General features: G+C 40.7%; 1 protein-coding gene across 10 annotated transcripts in view; it reads left to right on the top strand.

The window, feature by feature from the left end:
- Nucleotides 1–25947, top strand: part of ncam1b (neural cell adhesion molecule 1b) — a 364821-nt gene that overhangs the window by 205219 nt on the left and 133655 nt on the right. For 6 of the 10 annotated variants that reach the window (XM_061878065.1, XM_061878069.1, XM_061878063.1 and 3 more), the window contains exons 7-9: nucleotides 1150–1310; nucleotides 9163–9305; nucleotides 17530–17553. In XM_061878065.1, the coding sequence (XP_061734049.1) occupies nucleotides 1150–1310; nucleotides 9163–9305; nucleotides 17530–17553 (328 nt within the window). The remainder of the gene's footprint in view (nucleotides 1–1149; nucleotides 1311–9162; nucleotides 9306–17529; nucleotides 17554–25947) is intronic. The other 4 variants (XM_061878066.1, XM_061878064.1, XM_061878072.1 and 1 more) reach the window with 1 other exon arrangement.

Here is a 25947-nt window from a genome sequence, read left to right as displayed (position 1 = left end):
TGGGGTCGCGGGGGGCGCTGGCGCCTATCTCAGCTACAATCGGGCGGAAGGCAGGGTACACCCTGGACAAGTCGCCACCTCATTGCAGGGCCAACACAGATAGACAGACAACATTCACACTCACATTCACACACTAGGGCCAATTTAGTGTTGCCAATCAACCTATCCCCAGGTGCATGTCTTTGGAAGTGGGAGGAAGCCGGAGTACCCGGAGGGAACCCACGCATTCACGGGGAGAACATGCAAACTCTACACAGAAAGATCCCGAGCCTGGATTTGAACCCAGGACTGCAGGAACTTCGTATTGTGAGGCAGACACACTAACCCCTCTCCCACCGTGAAGTGAAGTGAAGTGAAGTGAATTATATTTATATATCGCTTTTCTCAGCTACAATCGGGCGGAAGGTGGGGTACACCCTGGACAAGTCGCCACCTCATCGCAGGGCCAACGATTGTAGCTGAGATAGGCGCCAGCGCCCCCTGCGACCCCGAAAGAGAATAAGCGGTAGAAAAATGGATGGATGGATGGATGGATAGTGCTTTTCTCTAGTGACTCAAAGCGCTTTACATAGTGAAACCCAATATCTAAGTTACATTAAAACCAGTGTGGGTGGCACTGGGAGCAGGTGGGTAAAGTGTCTTGCCCAAGGACACAACGGCAGTAACTAGGATGGCGGAAGCGGGAATCGAACCTGCAACCCTCAAGTTGCTGGCACGGCCACTCTACCAACCGAGCTATACCGCCCCATATATATATATATATATATATATATATATATATATATATATATATATATATATATATATACATATATATATATATATATATATATGTGTGTGTAGGTGTGAAAATTTCTGCATGAAAATTCAAAAGTAGCATATATTAATGCAGTATGAAGAAGAATGTTTGAATGTAGACACATAGAATCATCATACTGCTGTGATTATATGCATCAAGTGTTCATTCAAGGCTAAGGCAAAATAAGGAGATATATATGGTGTATCGTGACATGGCCTAAAAATATGGAGATATTGAAAAAAGGCCATATCGCCCAGCCCTACATGTAACTAACTTGTCATGAATGGTTCTGGGAAATAAAGTGATATAACGGTAGACATTTGTGTGTGTTTATCATTTTCGTCCCATAGAAACCAAATGGTTCTTGAGGCGGGGGAGAAGTACAGCTTCAACGAGGACGGCTCCGAAATGTCCATCATGGATGTCACCAAGCTGGACGAGGGCGAGTACACCTGCATCGCCAGAAACAAAGCCGGTGAAACTGAACAGGAACTCAGTCTGAGAGTATTTGGTGAGCCTTAACGCCTGTTTATGTATGCTGAATTGATCATGTTCTATAAAAAGCTGTGGGTGGGAATGAGGTTTAAGAGTGGGTACTTTGAGTGAAGGGACAATCATATCCTGGGGGTGTGTGTCTGATAGGGACTAGCATTATTTTACGAGACAATTTGTCATGTAGAATTATAACTTTATAGACAAAAACGGTTTAATTCTGTTCAAGCAGGTATGCAGAGAAACCCTATTGCAGTGCAGGTTGGCCAGAATGTTTAGCTCCTCTTTTCTCTGGTCTATAAATATCTTCAAAATTCAAGCCCAATTGTGAGCCACATGCTCTTCAAAGTACTGTTGCTCCAGTGCCAGTATACAAAAAGCAATTCTGTTTGCTTCTCCCACACAGCACACGCGTTATATACTATGCCAGGGTTAGGGAACCTATGGCTCTAGAGCCAGATGTGGCTCTTTTGATGACTGCATCTGGCTCTCTGATAAATCTTAACTGACATTGCTTAATGCGATAATTATGAATAATTATGCTGGAATTCACAGTGCTAAAAATAAAGTTCTAAATATAAAACATTCTCATGCATCTAAATCCGTCCATCCGTTTCCTACCGCACCTGTTCAAGAAGTCGCATTAATGGTAAGAAGTACTTTATGTCAGACGGACTACTCGGGACTAAGCATTAAGGTCAAAACATGACTTGATTTAAACTAAAAAAAGATACAAACAAAAATCGCTCGAAGCGGAGGCACAACTTGGACTAAGAAGAAAGCTAACGCATAAACAGACTATGAACATAAATCCAACAAAACTTATCTGGCATGGCATGAAGCACGAAACTATGGCAAGGCATGAAACAAGTCAGCACGGAGCAAGAAAAGATCACATTGACGCCAGGGCGACTGACTGGCAAAGACAAGCTTAAATACTGCCTCTGATTAGTGCTCGGGAAGCAGGTGAGTGGGCATTATGTCCACCAGAGACAGGTGGACAAAATGAGTAACCAAGGAAACCAGACAAGGGAGTGGGAAAAAAAACAGGAACTTAAAGAGTCCAAAAGACTAACAGCACATGGCCAAACAAAAACATGATCAACAGACATGACATTTTATTTATTATTGGTTAGCTTCAGAATAACAATGTTATGAAAAAGAATAAGAGACTTATTATACTCAAAAAATGTTGGTCTTACTTAAAAATGCACGCATTTAGTTGTATTCAGTGTTAAAAAATATGATATGGCTCTCACGGAAATACATTTTGCAATATTTGGCTTTCATGGCTCTCTCAGCCAAAAAGGTTCCCGACCCCTGTACTATAGCATGGGTGTCAAACTCTGGCCCGCCGCGTAATTTAATTTGGCCCTCGAGGCAATATCAAATTAACATTACAGCTGGCCCGCCATTATTACACTGTAACCAGGGGCGCCGCTAGGGATTTTAGGCCCCATGAAAAGAATCTTTAAAGGGCCCCCAACACATAATTTCATATACTTTCATCATCATGAGGTGCCTCTCTGGGCCCCCCTCCATCATAGGCCCCTAGAATCCGTCTCCTTTACCCCCCCCCTTTGCGACGCCCCTGGCTGTAACTCCGCAATTTCTCACACTTGCCAATCCTCCCGAAGTTCAGTGCCCCTCCCGAAAATCAAGCAAGCATTCTCCCGATTTTCACCTGGACAACAATATTGAGGGCGTGATTAAAGGCACTGCCTTTAGCATTCTCTACAACCTGTCGTCACGTCCGTATTTCCTCCATACAAACAGCGTGCAGGCCCACTCGCATGTTATATGCGGCTATTACACACACATAAGTGAATGCATGCATACTTGGTCAACAGCCATACAGGTCACACTGAGGGTGGCCGTATAAACAACTTTAACACTGTTACAAATATGCGCCACACTGTGAACTCACACCAAACAAGAATGACAAACACGTTTCAGGAGAACATCTGCACTGTAACATAACATAAACACAACAGAACAAATACCCAGAACCCCTTGCAGCACTAACTCTTTCGGGACGCTACAATATATTTTGATATTTACCTCAGAAGGCTGCAAATAGAAAAGAGGCATTACATTTGTATTTAAATTTTATTTGATATGCCATTGATATTTTTTAATTATTATTATTATTATATGAAACTCGATTTAGCCTGTCACTATAAAGTTATATAAGCCTTGCTTGTTCAATATTCAATGCAAAACTTGTTTGGGTCCCTATTAAAAGGTTAACTTGTTCAACCTTGGCCCCGCGGCTTTGTTCAGTTTTAAATTTTGGCCCACTCTGTATTTGAGTTTGACACCCCTGGACTATAGTGTAGGGCTGGGCGGTACATGGATATACTCGATAAATCGCGGGTTTGCCTCTGTGCGATACAGAAAATGACTATATCGTGATATTGGAGTGTACGTTCTCACACAGTTGCTTTTAGCTGCGGGCATTACGTCTCTGCTTCTCACATAGACTTAAAACAAGCGCACCCTCCTTACATACGTCAACGCGTCCAACGTCACATGCCCTCCCCGAGCAGAGAGGGAGCAAATGTAACATTAGCTGTGATGCTAACAGTGCGTTGCGAGTGGTAATAGAAATGCAAATCTATTAAGAATTAATTGTCAGAACGTGGACTTTGGGGTTTGTTTTTCCGGGATGCATAGGAAAGTTGGAGCGGGCAAGGCGTGAAGGTAATGACATCTTTTATTGTAACACTATAACTACAAAAAAAAGAAGCAAACAAAAGGCGCGCACAATGGCGGAGAACAAACTTGACTATTGAAACAAAACTTGCACAAAGGCAGAAACTATGAACAATAAATAAAAACTTACTTGGCACGGATCTATGAAAGAGGCAGCGTGATTCGTAAACATGGCATGAAGTAGAGTGGAGGTAGCATGGCATGACGTGAGTAAAGGGAAAGTCGCCCGGCTGACTTCCTGGCAACTTTCGCTTTAAATAATAGACATGATTAGTGTGCGAGTGCAAAACGTGAGACAGGTGCGTGTTATGAGGACAGGTGAAAACTAACAAGTAGTCATGAAAAAACAAAAACAAGGAAGTGCAAAAACAGGAAACAATTGAGTCTTAAGTGAAGTGAATTATATTTATATAGCGCTTTTCTCAAGTGACACCCAATATCTAAGTTACATTTAAAGCAGTGTGGGTGGCACTGGGAGCAGGTGGGTAAAGTGTCTTGCCCAAGGACACAACGGCAGTGACTAGGATGGCACAAGCGGGAATCGAACCTGCAACCCTCAAGTTGCTGGCACGGCCACTCTACCAACCGAGCTATGCCGCCTCACGAAGCAAAACATGATCACAAGACATGACATTAATTCCCATAAAAAACAGCACGGAGTGCATCGTCTGGCGGTGGTTTGGCTTCAAGCGGGAAAAGGTTCAACATTTATGCAGCAAAAGCGTTGCCACAAAAAGTAGCAGCACTGCTAATTTGTAGCATCATTTGAAAAGTCACCCGCTACAGAATGAAACGCGCTTGAAACTCCGCATGTCAACATCTCCGTTCGGTGCCACACCAACAAAATGCCGAAGCAACAATTTCCACATCAACACCATGTAAAAAAAAACATAAAAATCAACAACAGGTGGAGATAACGTCCGCAGGAACCTACCACAGATCGAAGTACTGTACATACACTATTTGATTTCCTATTATGCAGCTCATTTTTATTTGACAGTTATTGAAATATCTTGTGTGACATCATGCACAAAAGTGCACTTTATTTGTTTTAAATTATTGTAGTGGCGTTCTGTACAAAAATCGCATTTTAATTTTGTGTTGTTTTGATACGTCACCTTAGTGACATCATGCACAAAAGTGCACTTTATTTGTTTTAAACTATTGTAGTGGCGTTCTGTACAAAAATCGCATTTTAATTTTGTGTTGTTTTGATACGCCACCTTAGTGACATCATGCACAAAAGTGCACTTTATTTGTTTTAAACTGTTGTAGTGGCGTTCTGTACAAAAAGTGCATTTTAATTTAGTGTTGTTTTGATACATCACCTTAGTGACATCATGCACTAAAGTGCACTTTATTTGTTTTAAACTATTGTAGTGGCGTTCTGTACAAAAAGTGCATTTTAATTTAGTGTTGTTTTGATACATCACCTTAGTGACATCATGCACAAAAGTGCACTTTATTTGTTTTAAACTATTGTAGTGGCGTTCTGTACAAAATGTGCATTTTAATTTAGTGTTGTTTTGATACATCACCTTAGTGACATCATGCACAAAAGTGCACTTTATTTGTTTTAAACTATTGTAGTGGCGTTCTGTACAAAAATTGCATTTTAATTTTGTGTTGTTTTGATACGTCACCTTAGTGACATCATGCACAAAAGTGCACTTTATTTGTTTTAAACTATTGTAGTGGCGTTCTGTACAAAAAGTGCATTTTAATTTAGTGTTGTTTTGATACGTCACCTTAGTGACATCATGCACAAAAGTGCACTTTATTTGTTTTAAACTATTGTAGTGGCGTTCTGTACAAAAATTGCATTTTAATTTTGTGTTGTTTTGATACGTCACCTTAGTGACATCATGCACAAAAGTGCACTTTATTTGTTTTAAACTATTGTAGTGGCGTTAAGTACAAAAAGTGCATTTTAATTTAGTGTTGTTTTGATACGTCACCTTAGTGACATCATGCACAAAAGTGCACTTTATTTGTTTTAAACTATTGTAGTGGCGTTAAGTACAAAAAGTGCATTTTAATTTAGTGTTGTTTTGATACGTCACCTTAGTGACATCATTGTCACAGATGGTGGGTGAACCCCAAGATGCAGAGACGGAGGCAGGCATAGAATATGAAGACATTATTTCATATAAATAATAGAACAAGAACAAACAAAAAGCACGCACGTAGGCGGAATAACAAACTAAGGGAGCTAGCACTGGAAGCTAGAAAACAAAAAGGAACTTTAGCATGGAAGCTAAAGGATAGCAAACAGAAAAACTGGAAATAACTAATGACTAACAAGAACAGCTACCCGCTACGACGACCAGGACAAAATGTAGCACGACAGGTAATAGTTGAAAAGAATCACAGACACGGCAAGAGCGACATATGGCAACGACAGTTCCGAATGACAATACAATGATCCAGCACTATCGCGATTAGGACTGGGTGATATGGCCTTTTTTTAATATATCGATAATTTTAGGCCATGTCACGATACACCATATATATGTGGATATTTTGCCTTAGCCTTGAATGAACACTTGATGCATTTAATCACAGCAGTATGATGATTCTATGTGTCTACATTAAAACATTCTTCTTCATACTGCATTAATATATGCTACTTTTAAACTTTCATATTAAGTCAATTTACCAAAAGTGTATTTATTAAACAGTTATTAAGCAATGGCACAAACATTCATGTCATTTCCAAAACAGAAAGTGCAAGATTGTCAGAGACATTTTAAAACAAGCTATGAGTGCACTTTTGTGCATGATGTCACTAAGATGACATATCAAAACAACACTAAATTAAAGTGCACTTTTTGTACGGATCGCCACTACAATAGTTAAAAACAAATAAAGTGCACTTTTGTGCATGATGTCACACAAGATATTTCAATAAGTGTCAAATAAAAATGAGCTGCATAATAGGAAACCAAATAGTGTATGTTTTTCACTATGTGGTAGGTTCCTGCGGACGTTAGTAAATTCTGTTGTTGACTATTTTTTTCATACGGTGTTGATCTGGAAATGGTTGCCTCTGCATTTTGATGGTGTGGCACCGAACAGAGATGTTGACATATTACCATGAATTGATTAACGTGGACCCCGACTTAAACAAGTTAAAACACTTATTGGGGTGTTACCATTTAGTGGTCAATTGTACGGAATATGTACTGTACTGTGCAATCTACTAATAAAAAAATCAGACAAGCGGAGTAAGCACTCTTCATTCTTTAGCAGGTGATGCTACATATTAGCAGTAATGCTACTTTTTGTAGCAACGCTTTTGGCCCACACTTGACAAATTCCAGTTGTCACATATTCCCTCTTGAAGCCAAACCACCGCCAGACGATGGACCCCCTGGTGTTTTTCTTTCTGAATTCTTCCTTTATTCGCACCTTCTTTGTCTCGTATTACCACTCGCACGGCTCCGCTTGAGGTATCGAAGGTCCGTATTATCATCACTTACGTTCAGCTAACGTTAACCATGCTGCTACCTCTCTGCTCCGCGGGGGCTTATACGTATGTGGCGTATGTAAGCCCAAGTTAAAGCTCTACTATGCAAAGCGAAAGCCATTTACCAACAACATCCAGAAACGCCGCCGGCTTCTCTGGGCCCGAGATCATCTAAGATGGACTGATGCAAAGTGGAAAAGTGTTCTGTGGTCTGACGAGTCCACATTTCAAATTGTTTTTGGAAATATTTGACATCTTGTCATCGAGACCAAAGGGGAAGCGAACCATCCAGACTGTTATCGACACAAATTTCAAAAGCCAGCATCTGTGATGGTATGGGGGTGTATTAGTGCCCAAGGCATGGGTAACTTACACATCTGTGAAGGCACCATTAATGTTGAAAGTTACATACAGGTTTTGGAACAACATATGCTGCCATCTAAGCGCTGTCTTTTTCATGGACGCCCCTGCTTATTTCAGTAAGACAATGCCAAGCCACATTCAGCATGTATTACAACAGCGTGGCTTCGTAAAAAAACAGTGCGGGTACTTTCCTGGCCCGGCTGCAGTCCAGACCTGTCTCCCATGGAAAATGTGTGGCACATTATGAAGCGTAAAATACGACAGTGGAGACCCCGGACTGTTGAACGACTGAAGCTCTACATAAAACAAGAATGGGAAATAATTCCCCTTTCAAAGCTTCAACAATTAGTTTCCTCAGTTCCCAAACGTTTATTGAGTGTTGTTAAAAGAAAATGTGATGTAACACAGTGGTGAACATGCCCTTTCCCAACTACTTTGGCACTTGTTGCAGCCATGAAATTTTAAGTTAATTATTATTTGTAAAAAAAAAAAAAAAAAGTTTATGAGTTTGAACATTAAATATGTTGTCTTTGTAGTGCATTCAACTGAATATGGGTTAAAAAAGGATTTGCAAATCATTGTATTCTGTTTATATTTACATCTAACAGAATTTCCCAACTCATATGGAAACGGGGTTTGTATCTGGTGTATTGTGATATGGCCTAAAATAATCGAGATATTAATAAAAGGGCCAGCCCTACTAAAGTGTTTAATATTATATACATTAAAAAACGAATTGATCTGTACACTCTATGTTGAAGATTGGTTTGAAACAAAAATGATTGCGTGCCGTGTGAGATTTGTGTAATGACGCCACAAAGCTGTTCCTTTGTTTCATGGAGTGATTATTTGGAGATAGGCATGCAATTTTAATGCAAGGCTGGAGAGATTTTGTAGTCCTCAATTGTTACTGCGTAGGAATGCATAACACTATAAATGTGATCATCCTCCGTGGAGTGGAAGGAAAAACAACTTCACGCTTGCAGAAGCAGCACTTTAATTGACTTCGCTGCGCTCGCGTCACCGGCAAAACACCTTCCTGACAGTTGGTTTGAATGTAAACATAAAATAGACTCCAAGAGCGCTTACCTAAGCCTAATTGTCGTACGAATTACTGTTTGGATCATCACTTTGTTTTGATTCTCATTTGGTTATCAGGCGTTTGCTTCTGCTACTTCTGGGATTACTTGCAGCTTATTAGAATTTAGCTGCATGTCAAAACTGCTGCGCCTCATCCTTACTTTGAACTCAGCCTCAAATCCAGCCCGTCACTATTTATGCACTCGTTACGCTCGCATGACGGTGTCAACGTTGTGTTTTCCAGCGAAACCTAAGATCACCTTCATAGTGAACCAAAGCACCTCCGAAATGGAGGAGCAGGTGACTCTAACTTGCGAGGCTTCGGGGGACCCCACACCCACCATCAGCTGGAGTTATGGTGACCGCGTCTTTACCGACGACGAGCAGGTAACGCAAACACACAACTGGCAGAAAGCTGCACATGAATTTTGCCATTGTTCTTCTTCTCATAACATTGAGCAAATAATCTCACAGTGCTACAGTGTATTAAAACAATTAACAGATTATAAACATAAATACAAATAAAAACTACAACAGCCTAATAGCTAGAACTAGCATGCATATATCTAAAAAAAAAAGGCTTTTTAAATGTATTTTTTTTAAAAGCATCCACAGTCTGTGGTATCCTCATGTGGTCAGGGAGAGTGTTCCACAGACTGGGAGAAAGCCCGGTCTCCTATTGTTCGAATATTCACTTTAAAATTCATAAACTACAGTGGGCACAAATTAGTGTGGTAAGATTTGCATCAGTGGGGGCCAAAGTCAACGGGAGATGCAAGATTTTACAGTAAATGACCACCAAAAATGTTCTTAAAGGGGAACAGAATTTATTTTTTTTAATGTTACTATTGTTCACAATCTTAACGAATGACATGACGATGAATGTTATTATTATTGTTTTTCATTCTAAATATTAAATAAACGCAATCCAATTTTCACTTACAATGGAGCTTATGGGAGCTGCTCAATTCTGCCAACAACACTTCCATTATGGTTTTTATATACATGATGTAAGTATATACGTTATAAACTGCTGGGATATTCATATATTCCCATTTAGGTAAAGAATGTCTCGTAATGCAGCCATTTGGGACTTTTGTGATTTAGGGCTATATAAATAAACATTGATTGATTGATAATCCTCGCAAAGAAACAAGGTGGGGGGGGGGGGATACCAAGCATCTTTTCGTGTCATCTTTGCCAGTCTAAACTGTCAAAGTGTCCCAACTTGTCGGAATACTTACTCATGTCCAGGTGAGACAAATTATTCCTGATCTAGAACAGGGGTGGGCAAACTTTTTGACTCGCGGGCCACAATGGGTTTTAAAATTTGACAGAGGGGCCGGGCCAGGTGCATTTGGAGGGAGTGTTTGGGCCGGATATACTAAAGCATTAAATGTAGTGTGTGCAAACCTCATAGCACAGTAAGAACACTACAACCCAATTTATTAACTGTCTTCCATCCATCCATCCATCCATCCATCATCTTCCGCTTATCCGAGGTCGGGTCGCGGGGGCAACAGCCTAAGCAGGGAAACCCAGACTTCCCTCTCCCTAGCCACTTCGTCTAGCTCTTCCCGGGGGATCCCAGGCTAAGACCGATTTTTTTAATTTCATTTTAATCTTCTATCCCCCCCTCCCCCCTTGTTTACCTGTATTTCATCTTTTTTTGTAAGGGGCGCTGGAAGCCGGCAGACCCGTCAGCGATCCTGTTCTGTCTCCCTGTAATGTTTGTCTGATCTTGAATGGGATTGTGCTGAAAATTGTAATTTTCCTGAAGGAACTCTCCTGACGGAATGAATAAAGTACTAGCTAATCTAATCTAATCTAATCCCGAGGCGTTCCCAGGCCAGCCGGGAGACATAGTCTTCCCAACGTGTTCTGGGTCTTCCCCGTGGCCTCCTACCGGTTGGACGTGCCCTAAACACCTCCCTAGGGAGGCGTTCGGGTGGCATCCTGACCAGATGCCCGAACCACCTCATCTGGCTCCTCTCGATGTGAAGGGGCAGCGGCTTTACTTTGAGTTCCTCCCGGATGGCAGAGCTTCTCACCCTATCTCTAAGGGAGAACCCCGCCACCCGGCGGAGGAAACTCATTTCGGCCGCTTGTACCCGTGATCTTATCCTTTCGGTCATGACCCAAAGCTCATGACCATAGGTGAGGATGGGAACGTAGATCGACCGGTAAATTGAGAGCTTTGCCTTCCGGCTCAGCTCCTTCTTCACCACAACGGATCGGTACAACGTCCGCATTACTGAAGACGCCGCACCGATCCGCCTGTCGATCTCACGATCCACTCTTCCCTCACTCGTGAACAAGACTCCTAGGTACTTGAACTCCTCCACTTGGGGCAGGGTCTCCTCCCCAACCCGGAGATGGCATTCCACCCTTTTCCGGGCGAGAACCATGGACTCGGACTTGGAGGTGCTGATTCTCATTCCGGTCGCTTCACACTCGGCTGCGAACCGATCCTGTCTTTCAAATGTGAAAAATAGCCCTTATCAGTTAATAAATTTGTCTCAAGGAATATGCAAGATATGGCATTTACATACTATTTCGCAGCTACTGTGAGGAGGAAATGTAAATAGATTAAAATAACATACGCACTGTGATTTATTAAGATTGCGTCTGTTTTTAATAAGTTTCAATCGAAGGCGCAAAGTTAAAGAAATCAACATTTATTAAAAAATGGAATCACTTTCAACATTCAAAACGTATTATTACACAACGAAATACTTCTTCAGTGAAGAAGTATTTTGTTGTCCACTCCTTATTAAACACTCGGCATTCGCTGTCCACTTTCCTTCTCTTTGGTCCGCTCATTTTTAAAGAAGGGCTTAATGGTGACGTGAAACGAAGTGAAAATTAAAGTGAAATAAAGAGAAATACGCGCCACTCCAACAACGGCATAGCTCGGTTGGTAGAGTGGCCGTGCCAGCAACTTGAGGGTTGCAGGTTCGATTCCCGCTTGTGCCATCCTAGTCACTGCCGTTGTGTCCTTGGGCAAGACACTTTACCCACCTGCTCCCAGTGCCACCCACACTGGTTGAATTGTAACTTAGATATTGGGTTTCACTATGTAAAGCGCTTTGAGTCACTTGAGAAAAAGCGCTATATAAATATAATTCACAATTCACTTCACTTTGAGTGCGCCATCTATCTTGGGGAAACGTGGGCATTGCAGGGAAAGGGGAAAAAAAGGAGGTTTTTACTATAATTTGGACAAGTTCGGCGGGCCGGGTTAAAAAGCCTAACGGGCCGTATGTGGCCCACGGGCCGTAGTTTGCCCATTTCTGATCTGGAATGAACTAGAATAAAGGAGGCAGCAGACCACCCGATGATGTAAACATAGCGACACACGGCACCGCTATAAATAGTCGAGTTTCCCACACATTCATTTATTTGTTGCGGCCCGCCACGAAAGAATTATGGCCGCCACAAATAAAAAAAATATATATTTAATCTAAAAAAAAAAAAAAAATTCCGGCTTTTGACTCGCTCGACCGCTCATAAAAGTAATGGGACTCTGTCTGTGAATGGAGCTTATAGTTACATATAAATATGTAAATATTATATAAATATGTATATAAATATGTACATAAAGTGTTGCAATTATATTCCAACTCCGCGTTCTTCTTGGTCATCGCCGCCCTCACTGAAATTATTTTTCCCAATCATTTTGGAACTTGCAAGCGTACTTCTTCTTCTTACTCGTCGTCGCCCTGTCTCTTCTTCGTTCTGTCTGCTTCGACTCCGTTATGTTTTTTTGGACATTACTACTTGCCGTAGTTTTGAAGCAACGCATGACGGGAATCCGGGTGTTGTGTGTCAGTGTATTAACGTGCCGGCTGGAATAAACACACGCTGGGAAATAGCTCCTTGCCTGCCTACTTTATGGGTTATAGATAAACCTATGGATAACGGAGACGTATATAATAGTCTCCTTTTCAGGTGAGAGAGGACGCTAAAGGCACGCCCTCAATATTGTTGTCTCGGGACAAATTCGGGAGGGGCACTGAAAATTGGGAGGGTTGGAAAGTATGCTTATTGGACTTTTATTTACAAGTTAGAATGTATTTAACAAAATCCATCCGTCGTTATGTCTTTCATGATTGTGAACAATAGGCAAAACTAAAAAAAAGTGCAGTTCCCCTTGAAGCATATGTGAATAAAACCTAATTTGAGTGCAGTTGCTTTTATGCGTGTTTCTCAGGCTATTTGATCAAAAACATTAAATGTCCCAAATAGAAAATGGAATTAACTTTGTAGAATCTCGAGCATTGCCGGCGGTAAGTCGGACCCGTTTCCAGTGAGGGTTGGATTCCGCCAAGGCTGCCCTTTGTCACCCATTCTGTTCATAACTTTATGGCCAGAATTTCTAGGTGCAGTCAAGGCGTTGAGGGGATCTGGTTTGGTGGCTGCAGGATTAGGTCTCTGCTTTTTGCAGACCTTCATCTGGCCAGGATCTTCAGCTCTCACTGAATCAGTTCGCAGCCGAGTGTGAAGCGACCGAGATGGGTATCAGCACCTCCAAGTCGGAGTCCATGGTTCTCACCCGGAAAAGGGTGGAGTGCCATCTCCGGGTTGGGGAGGAGACCCTGCCCAAAGTGGAGGAGTTCAAGTACGAACAAGACTCCGAGATCGACAGGCGGATCGATGCGGCGTCCTCAGTAATGCGGACGCTGTTTTGATCCGTTGTGGTGAAGAAGGAGCTAAGCCGGAAGGCAAAGCTCTCAATTTACCGGTCGATCTACGTTCCCATCCTCACCTATGGTCATGAGCTTTGGGTTATGACCGAAAGGACAAGATCACGGGTACAAGCGGCCGAAATTAGTTTCCTCCACCGAGTGGCGGGTCTCTCCCTTAGAGATAGGGTGAGAAGCTCTGTCATCCGGGAGGAACTCAAAGTAAAGCCGCTGTTCCTCCACATGGAGAGGAGCCAGATGATGTGGTCCTGATGGCTTCATCTGGCGAGGATCTTCAGCTCTCACTGGATCAGTTCGCAGCCGAGTGTGAAGCGACCGGGATGGGAATCAGCACCTCCAAGTCCGAGTCCATGGTTCTCGTCCAGAAAAAGGTGTAGTGGCTTCTCCCGGTTGGGGAGGAGACCCTGCCCCAAGTGGAGGAGTTCAAGTACCTCAGAGTCTTGTTCACAGGTGGATGGTGAGATCGACGGGCGGATAGATGCGGCGTCTTCAGTAATGCGGACGCTGTTTTGATCCGTTGTGGTGAAGAAGGAGCTAAACCGGAAGGCAAAGCTCTCAATTTAACGGTCGATCTACATTCCCATCCTCACCTAGGGTCATGAGCTTTGGGTTATGACCGAAAGGACAAGATCACGGCCGAAATGAGTTTCCTCCGCTGGGTGGTGGGTCTCTCCCTTAGAGATAGGGTGAGAAGCTCTGTCATCCGGAAGGAACTCAAAGTAAAGTCGCTGCTCCTCCACATGGAGAGGAGCCAGATGAGGTGGTTCGGAGCATCTGGTCAGGATGCCACCCGAATGCCTCCCAAGGGAGGTGTTTAGGGCACGTCCAACCGGTAGGAAGCCACGGGGAAGACCCAGGACACGTTGGGAAGACTATGTCTCCCGACTGGCCTGGGAACGCCACGGGATCCTCCGGGAGGAGCTGGACCAAATGACTGGGGAGAGGAAAGTCTGGGCTTCCCTGCTTAGAAGATGGATGGATCCGACACAAATAATATTTTAATCTCTACTCTTAACACTGAAAAATAAATAGTTGTCCGTAAATAAAGCAACGGATGACAAACTTATAACAAACAGCCCTCGGCAGAGGCAGGAGCCAACTTGAAATTGGGACACCTTGAGAGATTAATGATCTGAGAAAAAAAGAGCACAAACTCCAAGAAGTCCGGTTTTAGAGAACCGATATGGAGTACCTTGAACCTTTATCTTCAAGAGCTGTACCAACCGTCCTCAAGGATTTAGCTGGCAGAGGTTTGTGCATTGCCGATTCATTTCCCATAAATGAGCAAGTCTGGAGATGGCCCGTAATTAGCCTGACAATACTGCATTCAACTGGCAACGTGGAGATTACATTCCACTTAAGCGTTCCCAAATGTCAAATCAACATCCCCAACCCGAATTCCTCTTTCTCAAGACAATCCGGGCGCCAATATTAAACTGCCGTCTGCTTCTTATTGTGTTTTTGCTACAATGAGCACTCGGACGACCAAGTGTTCATTTAGCGTTTTCAATCACATCGCTCCGCTCATGTTTGTGGTTGAAAGTCGATTCCATTTTACGCCGAAATGTATCCACTCTACATTTAACAGAATGTGTTGCAGACGTCTTTTCAATCTGTCCTTGCACCTTTTTGGTGGTTGCGAGCAGACTTTTTTTTTAAATTTTCCATTACATCCTTGACACAACTGTGTGCTTCTCTAGTATTATTTCCATTAACACTTAAAGGGGAACATTATCACCAGACCTATGCAAGCGTCAATATATACCTTGATGGTGCAGAAAAAAGACCATATTTTTTAACCGATTTCCGAACTCTAAATGGGTGAATTTTGGCGAATTAAACGCCTTTCTATTTATCGGTCTTTTAGCGTTGACGTCAGAACGTGAGGTCGCCGAGGTAATACAGCCGCCATTTTCATTTTCAACCCATTGTAAACATTGGGTCTCAGCTCTGTTATTTTCCGTTTTTTCGACTATTTTTTGGAACCTTGGAGACATCATGCCTCGACTGTGTGTTGTCGGAGGGTGTAACAACACTAACAGGGAGGGATTCAAGTTGCACCGAAGATGCGAAAGTCGGCCGCCAGACCCCTGTTGAATGTACCAAAGTGTTTCCACATTTTACCGGCGATGACAGACATGGCACAGAGATGTATGGATAACCTGCAGATGCATTTGCAACCATAAAGTCAACGAAATCACAAAGGTGACTTTGGTTGATGTTGACTTATTTGCTAATCAGACATATTTGGTCGCGGCGTGACTACCAGTTAATCGATGCTAACATGCTACGCTAATCTACGCTAACATGCTATTTACCGGCGGTGCTAAAGCAGACATGGCACAGAGATGTATGGATAACCTGCAGATGCATTCGTAACGATAAAGTCACAGTAATCACAAAGGTGAGTTTTGTTGATGTTGACTGCCAGCTAATCGATGCTAACATGCTACGCTAATCGACGCTAACATGCTATTTACCGGCGGTGCTAAAGCAGACATGGCACATAGATCTATGGATAACCTGCAGATGCATTTGCAATGATAAATTCAACGAAATCACTAAGGTGAGTTTTGTTGATGTTGACTTATTTGCTAATCAGACATATTTGGTCGCGGCGTGACTACCAGTTAATCGATGCTAACATGCTATTTACCGGTGGTGCTAAGGCAGACATGGCACAGAGATGTATGGATAACCTGCAGAAGCATTTGTAATGATAAAGTCACAGAAATCACCAAGGTGAGTTTTGTTGATGTTGACTGCCAGCTAATCGATGCTAACATGCTACGCTAATCGATGCTAACATGCTATTTACCGGCGGTGCTAAAGCAGACATGGCACAGAGAGGTAAGGATAACCTGCAGATGAATTTGTAATGATAAAGTCACAGAAATCACAAAGGTGAGTTTTGTTGATGTTGACTGCCAGCTAATCGATGCTAACATGCTACGCTAATCGATGCTAACATGCTATTTACCGGCGGTGCTAAAGCAGACATGGCACAGAGATGTTTGGATCACCTGCAGATGCATTTGCAATGATAAATTCAACGAAATCACTAAGGTGACTTTTGTTGATGTTGACTTATTTGCTGATCAGACATATTTGGTCGCGGCGTGACTACCAGCTAATCGATGCTAACATGCTATTTACCGGCGGTGCTAAAGCAGACATGGCACAGAGATGTATGGATAACCTGCAGATGCATTTGCAACTATATCACGTTTCCTTCCACCCACATTTAATGCGAAACAAACACTTACCAATCGACGGATTTAAGTTGCTCCAGTGTCACAAGATGCGAAAGTCCTGATCGTTTGTTCCGCACATTTTACCGGCGATGCTAACGCAGCTATTCGGCCATGCTATGGCTATGAATAGCGTCAATAGCTTCAGTTTCTTCTTCAATACTTTCATACTCCAACCATCCGTTTCAATACTTGCGTAATCTGTTGAATCGCTTAAGCCGCTGAAATCCGAGTCTGAATCCGAGCTACTGCCGCTATATCTTGCTGTGCTATTCGCCATTGTTTGTTTACATTGGCAGCACTGTATGACGTCACAGGGAAATGGATAGTGGCATCGCAAATAGTGAAAATCAAGCACTTTAAAGGTTTTTTTAGGGATATTCGGAGACCGGTAAAATTTAAAAAAAAAACTTCAAAAAATACAACAAGCCACTGGGAACTGATTTTTATTGTTTTTAACCCTTTTGAAATTGTGATAATGTTCCCCTTTAATGGGCAAAGCATTAAAAGACGCACTATATACTCACAATCCCTCACGTAGCCGGCTTCTCCAAAGGTTTTGCGATGGTCGAGAAGTAATGAGGTGGAAACGCTGAGGGATAAGGAGGGATTGTGTGGCCAGTCCATTACATGCACTACATTTTCTCCCTACAGGCACACCTAAACAGGATCTATCAGGTATGAAATCGGCGTGGCACAGAAAATGTACTGTTGTGAAGATTTCAGCTGAAATCAAATCATCCCATTTTGACCGTGAGGCGTTCCATAAAACTCACTCCATTGCTGCATGCTCTCCAAGTGTAGTGTGCAACGTAGTGGTTGAGCTTGGGCTCGATCAGGGGTAGGGAACCTATGGCTCTAGAGCCAGATGTGGCTCTTTTCATGACTTCATCTGGCTCTCAGATAAACCTTAGCTGACATTGCTTAACATTTTTAACGGCCCCACGGCACATTTTAAGAATACAATTAAAAAAAATTAAAAACATAAAAAGTGGTATAAAAGAGCAAACAGGTGAAATGTAACAAAAAATCGTTGCAATGCTTACTCTTATAACACAAAGCTGCCATGCAGGCTGTTTCTTTCTTTAAAAAAAGAATAATGAATCAAAATCAATGTCATTTTGAATTATTGACCTATTCAAGGCTTCGATTAAATATTCCACTTTGAGATATTTTTGGGGGAAAATGTTGCATATTTTGTGTTTTACCATATAAAAAACTGAGCTGTTTTTTTTTTTAAAAGAAGGGCCTAAAACAAACAAACAAAACATAAACAATAAAACTTAAAATTGACGGATATATCTGAAGTTGATCTCGAGATTATTGTGCTAAAAGTAAACAGTAAAAAAAATGTATAATTTATTTTTTAACACTTTAATAAATAGGACACTTTTGGATCCCCAATTATTTTAGTGTGATTTGTTTTTAACTGTCATTGCTCAAAAAATAATAATGAATCAAAATCCAAAATTAAGGCTCCAATTATTATATAATCTCAAATATCCCACCTAAAAAAGTTATTGGGTGAAAATATTGCATATTTTGTGATTTTTGAATTTTTTTTTCTAATGTTGATCTACAGATTTAAAACTTGCATAATAATAAAAATTATAATACTGAATAATGACACATTTTTTATATTATTTTTTTAACCAAAACCCTTTGGGGTCCCCGGGATCATAACTGAGTGGAGGCCTAAATGTATATTTTGTATACATATATTGTATTGGTTTTTAAAATAAAAATTATGAAAATAGCACCCGTTTGCTCTGATTTTTCAGTGTGCGGTCCTCAGTGGAAAAAGTTTGGACACCCCTGGCTTAACACGATAATTATGAATAATTCCGCTAGTAAGCACAGAGCTAAAAATAACGTTCAAAATACAAAACATTCTTTGCATTTTATCCATCCATCCGTTTTCTACCAGACTTGTTCAAGAAGTCGCATTAATGGTAAGAAGTATTTGATTTATTATTGGTTAACTTCAGAATAAGAATGTTATTAAAACGAATAAGGGATTTATTATACTCTAAACATGTTGGTCTTACTTAAAAATGCAGACATTTAGTTGTATTCAGTGTTAAAAAATATGATATGGCTCTCACGGAAATAGATTTTTAAATATTTGGCTTTCATGGCTCTCTCAGCCAAAAAGGTTCCCGACCCCTGGGCTAGATGGTGTGTAGGAGCATGCCATTGGGGTAAAAATGTGGTTTGTCGTCACGTAACAGAAGTGAAACGCCATTTCTCTGTCGCCGTCACCCCGATCACTGTCACACTTTGCATCGTAGCATGAGTTTGCCTGATCCACATCCATCTCCATGCAGTAGTTGGTCTAACATTCGTTGTGGTGGTCGGAAACGGACCACTTTAAGCAAGCCTGGGCAATTGTTTTGACTCGGGGGCCACATTTAGGGAGAAAATGTGTCTATTTTTAGGAACACTAATACAAACTTAGAGAAAAATAAATTTTCAAACATTTGTATGCACGTACAACACTTAAAAGGGAACATTATCACCAGACCTATGTAAGCGTCAATATATACCTTGATGGTGCAGAAAAAAGACCATCTATTTTCTTAACCGATTTCCGAACTCTAAACGGGTGAATTTTGGCGAATTAAACGTCTTTCTGTTCATCGCGCTGGAGGCGATGACGTCAGAATGTGACGTCGCCGAGGTAACACACCCACCATTTTCATTTTCAACACATTACAAACACCGGGTCTCAGCTCTGTTATTTTCCGTTTTTTTGACTATTTTTTGGAACCTTGGAGACATCATGCCTCGACGGTGTGTTGTCGGAGGGTGTAACAACACTAACAGGGAGGGATTCAAGTTGCACCACTGGCAAGAAATCTGCCGCCAGACCCCGATTGAATGTGCTGGAGTGTCTCCACATCTTACCGGCGATGCTAAGGCAGACATGGCACAGAGATGTATGGATAACCTGCAGATGCATTTGCAACTATAAAGTCAACGAAATCAAAAAGGTGAGTTTTGTTGATGTTGACTGCCAGCTAATCGATGCTAACATGCTATGCTAATCGATGCTAACATGCTATTTACCGGCGGTGCTAAAGCAGACATGGAACAGAGATGTATGGATAACCTGTAGATGCATTTGCAACTATATTACGTTTCCTTCCACCCACATTTAATGCCAAACAAACACTTACCAATCGACTGATTTAAGTTGCTCCAGTGTCAAAAGATGCGAAAGTCCTGATCGTTTGGTCCGCACATTTTACCGGCGATGCTAACGCAGCTATTCGGCCATGCTATGGCTATGAATAGCGTCAATAGCTATTCGCTCAATAGCTTCAGTTTCTTCTTCAATACTTTCATACTCCGACCATCTGTTTCAATACATGCGTAATCTGTTGAATCGCTTAAGTCGCTGAAATCCGAGTTTTAATCCGAGCTAATGTCGCTATATCTTGCTGTGGTATTCCCATTGTTTGTTTACATTGGCAGCACTGTGTGACGTCACAGGGAAATGGCCAGTGTCTTCGCAGAGAGCCGAAAATAAGGCACTTTAAAGGTTTATTTAGGGATATTCCGAGACCGGTAACATTTTGAAAAAAACTTCAAAAAATACAACAAGCCACTGGGAACTGATTTTTATTGTTTTTAACCCTTTTGAAATTGTGATAATGTTCCCCTTTAAGACCTTCAGTATATCAGTATGTGGAATTAAATTATGGAATGGATTAAGCAAAGCAATCAAACATCCATCCATCCATCCATTTCCTACCGCTTATTCCCTTTTTAATATCCACTTCAAGAAACTCTTCAAACTGGAAGTGTTTACAAAGTACAAAAAAGAAGAACCATGATAAAGATTCTGATTTCATTCACCCATCCATCCATCCATCCATTTTCTACCGCTTATTCCCTTTTGGGGTCGTGGGGGGCGCTGGCACATATCTCAGCTACAATCGGGCGGAAGGCGGGTACACCCTGGACAAGTCGCCACCTCATTGCAGGGCCAACACAGATAGACAGACAACATTCACCCATTCATCCTCAAAATAATCTTACTTATCTCATCGTATGGAATAAAACTTACTTCACCAATTATTTATTTATTTATTTTTATTGTGATTACTTATTACTTGTGGAGTTTACATTGTGAATACATTGAGAACAGGAAGTGAACAAAAGTTTTAGCAACTGTTATGTAAAAAAAAAAGAGGTAGGATTAAATAAACTCTGCTTCTTCCTACTCCTTTTTGAACATGTTGAAAAGAGAAACTGGGAATTGTGATGTATCATGTTGTATGTTTGCATGTTCCAAATAAACTCAAACTCAAACACAAACCCCGTTTCCATATGAGTTGGGAAATTGTGTTAGATATAAATATAAACAGAATACAATGATTTGCAAATCATTTTCAACCCATATTCAATTGAATGCACTACAAAGACAACATATTTGATGTTCAAACTCATAACCTTTATTTTTTAATTTTTTTGCAAATGATAATTAACGTAGAATTTCATGGCCGCATAACGTGCCAAAGTAGTTGGGAAAGGGCATGTTCACCACTGTGTTACATCAGAGAAGCCGGCGGCGTTTCTGGATGTTGTTGATAAATGGCTTTTGCTATGCACGGTAGAGCTTTAACTTGCACTTACAGATGTAGCGACGACCTGTAATTAGTGACAGTGTTTTTCTGAAGTGTTCCTGAGCCCATGTGGTGATATCCTTTAGAGAGTGATGTCGGTTGTTGTCTGAGGAATCGAAGGTCACGGTCATTCAATGTTGGTTTCCGGCCATGCCGCTTACGTGGAGTGATTTCTCCAGATTCTCTACGATATTATGGACTGTAGTAGTTAATATCCCTAAATTTCTTGCAATCGCACTTTGAGAAAAAATGTTCTTAAACTGTTTGACTATTTGCTCACACAGTTGTGGACAAAGGGGTGTACCTCGCCCCATCCTTTCTTGTGAAAGACTGAACATTGTTTGGGAAGCTGTTTTTATACCCAATCATGGCACCCACCTGTTCCCAATTAGCCTGCACACCTGTGGGATGTTCCAAATAAGTGTTTGATGAGCATTCCTCAACTTTATCAGTATTTATTGCCACCTTTCCCAACTTCTTTGTCACGTGTTGCTGGCATCAAATTCTAAAGTTAATGATTATTTGCAACAAAAAAAAAGTTTATGTGTTTGAACATCAAATATGTTGTCTTTGTAGAATATTCAACTGAATATGGGTTGAAAATGATTTGAAAATCATTGTATTCTGTTTATATTTACATCTAACACAATTTCCCAAATCATATGGAAACGGGGTTTGTACAGAAAACTCACAATAATGTCTGATTGAATGCTAAAAACGTGATGAGAGACCGCCTTAAAAAATGTAATCGAATTTGACATTTTTCTATGAAGGATAAAACACTGACTATTTACAGAATATGAATGTCACACCCCATTTCGAGTGACATTTTTTACAATCAGGTGAAAGGCAAAAAACAGCAAAACAGCAAACAGTGAAATATGAACGCAAAGGGTACAAAATAAAGCCACCTACAATCTGATATATCTGATACATCACTAAGCTTTGGAACTTTGTTGTGAAAATCTCCTGCGTCTGTGGGAACGCTCCCCACCCACACTGCTTGGTGCCTCGTCTGAGCTGCTGTGACGTACAATACCATATTAACTAATTAGATGACCATAGTAACTAATTAGATGAGCGTTGTAACTAATTAGATGACCATAGTAACTAATTAGATGACCACAGTAACTAATTAGATGACCGTTGTAACTAATTAGATGACCATAGTAACTAATTAGATGACCACAGTAACTAATTAGATGACCGTTGTAACTAATTAGATGACCATAGTAACTAATTAGATGACCATATTAACTAATCACATGAGTGTTGTAACTAATTAGATGCCCATAGTAAGTAATTAGATGACCGTAGTAAGTAATTAGATGACCATAGTAACTAATTAGATGACCATAGTAACTAATTAGATGAGCGTTGTAACTAATTAGATGACCATAGTAACTAATTAGATGACCATATTAACTAATTAGATGACCATAGTAACTAATTAGATGACCGTTGTAACTAATTAGAAGACCATAGTAACTAATTAGATGACCACAGTAACTAATTAGATGACCGTTGTAACTAATTAGATGACCATAGTAACTAATTAGATGACCACAGTAACTAATTTGATGACCATAGTAACTAATTAGATGACCACAGTAACTAATTAGATGAGCGTTGTAACTAATTAGATGCCCATAGTAACTAATTAGATGACCATAGTAACTAATTAGATGACCATAGTAACTAATTAGATGACCGTTGTAACTAATTAGATGACCATAGTAAGTAATTAGATGACCATAGTAACTAATTAGATGACCATAGTAACTAATTAGATGACCGTTGTAACTAATTAGATGACCATTGTAACTAATTAGATGACCGTTGTAACTAATTAGATGACCATAGTAACTAATTAGACGACCATAGTAACTAATTAGATGACCATAGTGACTAATTAGATGAGCGTTGTAACTAATTAGATGACCATAGTAACTAATTAGACGACCATAGTAACTAATTAGATGACCATAGTGACTAATTAGATGACCATAGTAAGTAATTAGATGACCATAGTAACTAATTAGATGACCATAGTAACTAATTAGATGAGCGTTGTAACTAATTAGATGACCATAGTAACTAATTAGATGACCATATTAACTAATTAGATGAGCATTGTAACTAATTAGATGCCCATAGTAACTAATTGGATTACTATAGTAACTAATTAGATGAGCGTTGTAACTAATTAAATGACCATAGTAAGTAATTAGATGACCATAGTAACTAATTAGATGATCATAGTAACTAATTAGATGAGCGTTGTAACTAGTTAGATGACCATAGTAACTAATTAGATGACCATAGTAACTAATTAGATGATCATAGTAACTAATTAGATGACCATAGTAACTAATTAGATGACCTATGTAACTAATTAGATGACCATAGTAACTAATTAGATGACCTTTGTAACTAATTAGATGACCATAGTAACTAATTAGATGACCATAGTAAGTAATTAGATTACCATAGTAACTAATTAGATGACTATAGTAAGTAATTAGATTACCATAGTAAGTAATTAGATTACAATAGTAACTAATTAGATTACCATAGTAAGTAATTAGATGACCATAGTAACTAATTAGATGACCATGGTAACTAATTAGATTATCATAGTAACTAATTAGATTACAATAGTAACTCATTAATGACCATAGTAAGTAATTAAATTACCATAGTAAGTAATTAGATTACCATAGTAACTAATTAGATGAGCGTTGTAACTAATTAGATGACCATAGTAAGTAATTAGATGACTATAGTAACCAATTAGATGACCATAGTAACTAATTAGATTATCATAGTAACTAATTGGATTACCATAGTAACTAATTAATGACCATAGTAAGTAATTAGATTACCATAGTAAGTAATTAGATTACCATAGTAAGTAATTAGATGACCTTAGTAACTAATTAGATTACCATAGTAACTAATTAGATTACCATAGTAACTAATTAGATTACCATAGTAACTGGTATATCATCCAAAAGCTAAGATTTTAAACATTGAAAGACTTGGTATAGTTGAAGACTTACGATCATTAGAAAACACATCATAATGGCAGCTACATTTTCCATGTTAGAGATCTAAAAACAATTATTTGGGAATGGCCGGCGGGCCAGATGGAAAAGCTTAATGGGCCGCATGTGGCCCCGGGGCCTTAATTTGTCCAGGTCTGTGTTAAAGTGCCGCTCTCTTTCTAATCGGCCTTTTGAGAGTCAAACGCTCGCCCACTCCAGTGTAATTTTAGACGGCGGCCCTGTAAAGACGCAGCAGGGCCAGCTTTTAGGCTCGTTTTTTTTTTTTTTTTTTTCCCGACACTCATTTTTCCAGCTGGTCAGCGTTTGAATTCATCCGCCCCTGAGATAAGATTCAAGTCGAGGTGGACAACAGAAGTGTGATGTTTTTTTTTACTGCCACCTGTCAGGCACACAGGGCCCGAGTGTTTGATCAACAAAAATAGATTGCCGGCGGAGCGCCATTTGAAGTACAAAAAAAAAAAAACACTGCCGCCATATGACGCACGTCACGACATGCCTGGTTTTCTTTTAAGTCCAAGGTGCCCACGCTGCAGAGGCGCACTGTCACACTTTAACTGCTCACACCTCCCGATTCCATCCAGTTAAAGTGACCTAGCGTTTAGTGCGGGGTACACCGCCCAAGCTGCCGTAACACAACTTTCAACCTAATCGCCGGCCTTAAAAAACATTTACCGCCACGCTAAATTGCGTCTGCAGAGGAAATGACTTCCCCAGAGTCTTCCTTCGCACACACAAAAACGATTAACAAGTTCGCTGGACATGCAAGGGGTTCATGCACAGTGGCGACAGTGTCTTTAGCTCATGACCTTTGACCCAGCTGACCTCAAAGAGATGATTAGCAGCCCGTTGAACGAGCGCGTTGTCAAGACGCAGAGACCACCTCGGCATCTCGCGTTCTGGCTGCTAATTGTTTAACTGTCTTGTTCCGTCGTTCATCCGACGTCCGTCTGTCACGCCATCTGTATTCATCGGAACAGCTGTGTTTCATCCAGGATGACAACATCCATGTGATGAAGGTGTAATTGTGAGAGATGGGAGTTTCTCTAAGATGAGGAGGGATCATTCTCAACAGGGGAGGAGGAGACTGGTCCTGTGTTAATCTTCCGAGCATATCGATTCGAAAATAGTCTTAGACCAGTGATTTTCAACCTTTTTTGAGCCTTCAGGAACTCTTCTGGCCATACTCTCTCGGATTGGTCAAAACCCCCTCAAATGACTACAAGGCGCCATTTAAGGGGCTCCTAAATCAGTGTTTTTCAACCTTTTCTGAGCCAAGGTACATTTTTTGCGTTGAAAAATATCAGTAGGCACACCACCAGCCGAAATCAGCTGTCTCTGAGCCTACATGGCAAACTGTAATCACTTGAGGGGCT

The sequence above is a fragment of the Nerophis ophidion genome, linkage group LG18, assembly GCF_033978795.1.
Source record: "Nerophis ophidion isolate RoL-2023_Sa linkage group LG18, RoL_Noph_v1.0, whole genome shotgun sequence".
Lineage (NCBI taxonomy): Eukaryota > Metazoa > Chordata > Actinopteri > Syngnathiformes > Syngnathidae > Nerophis > Nerophis ophidion.
Note: the sequence above shows the minus strand (reverse complement) of the source record. Positions and strands in the feature narration are given on the sequence as shown.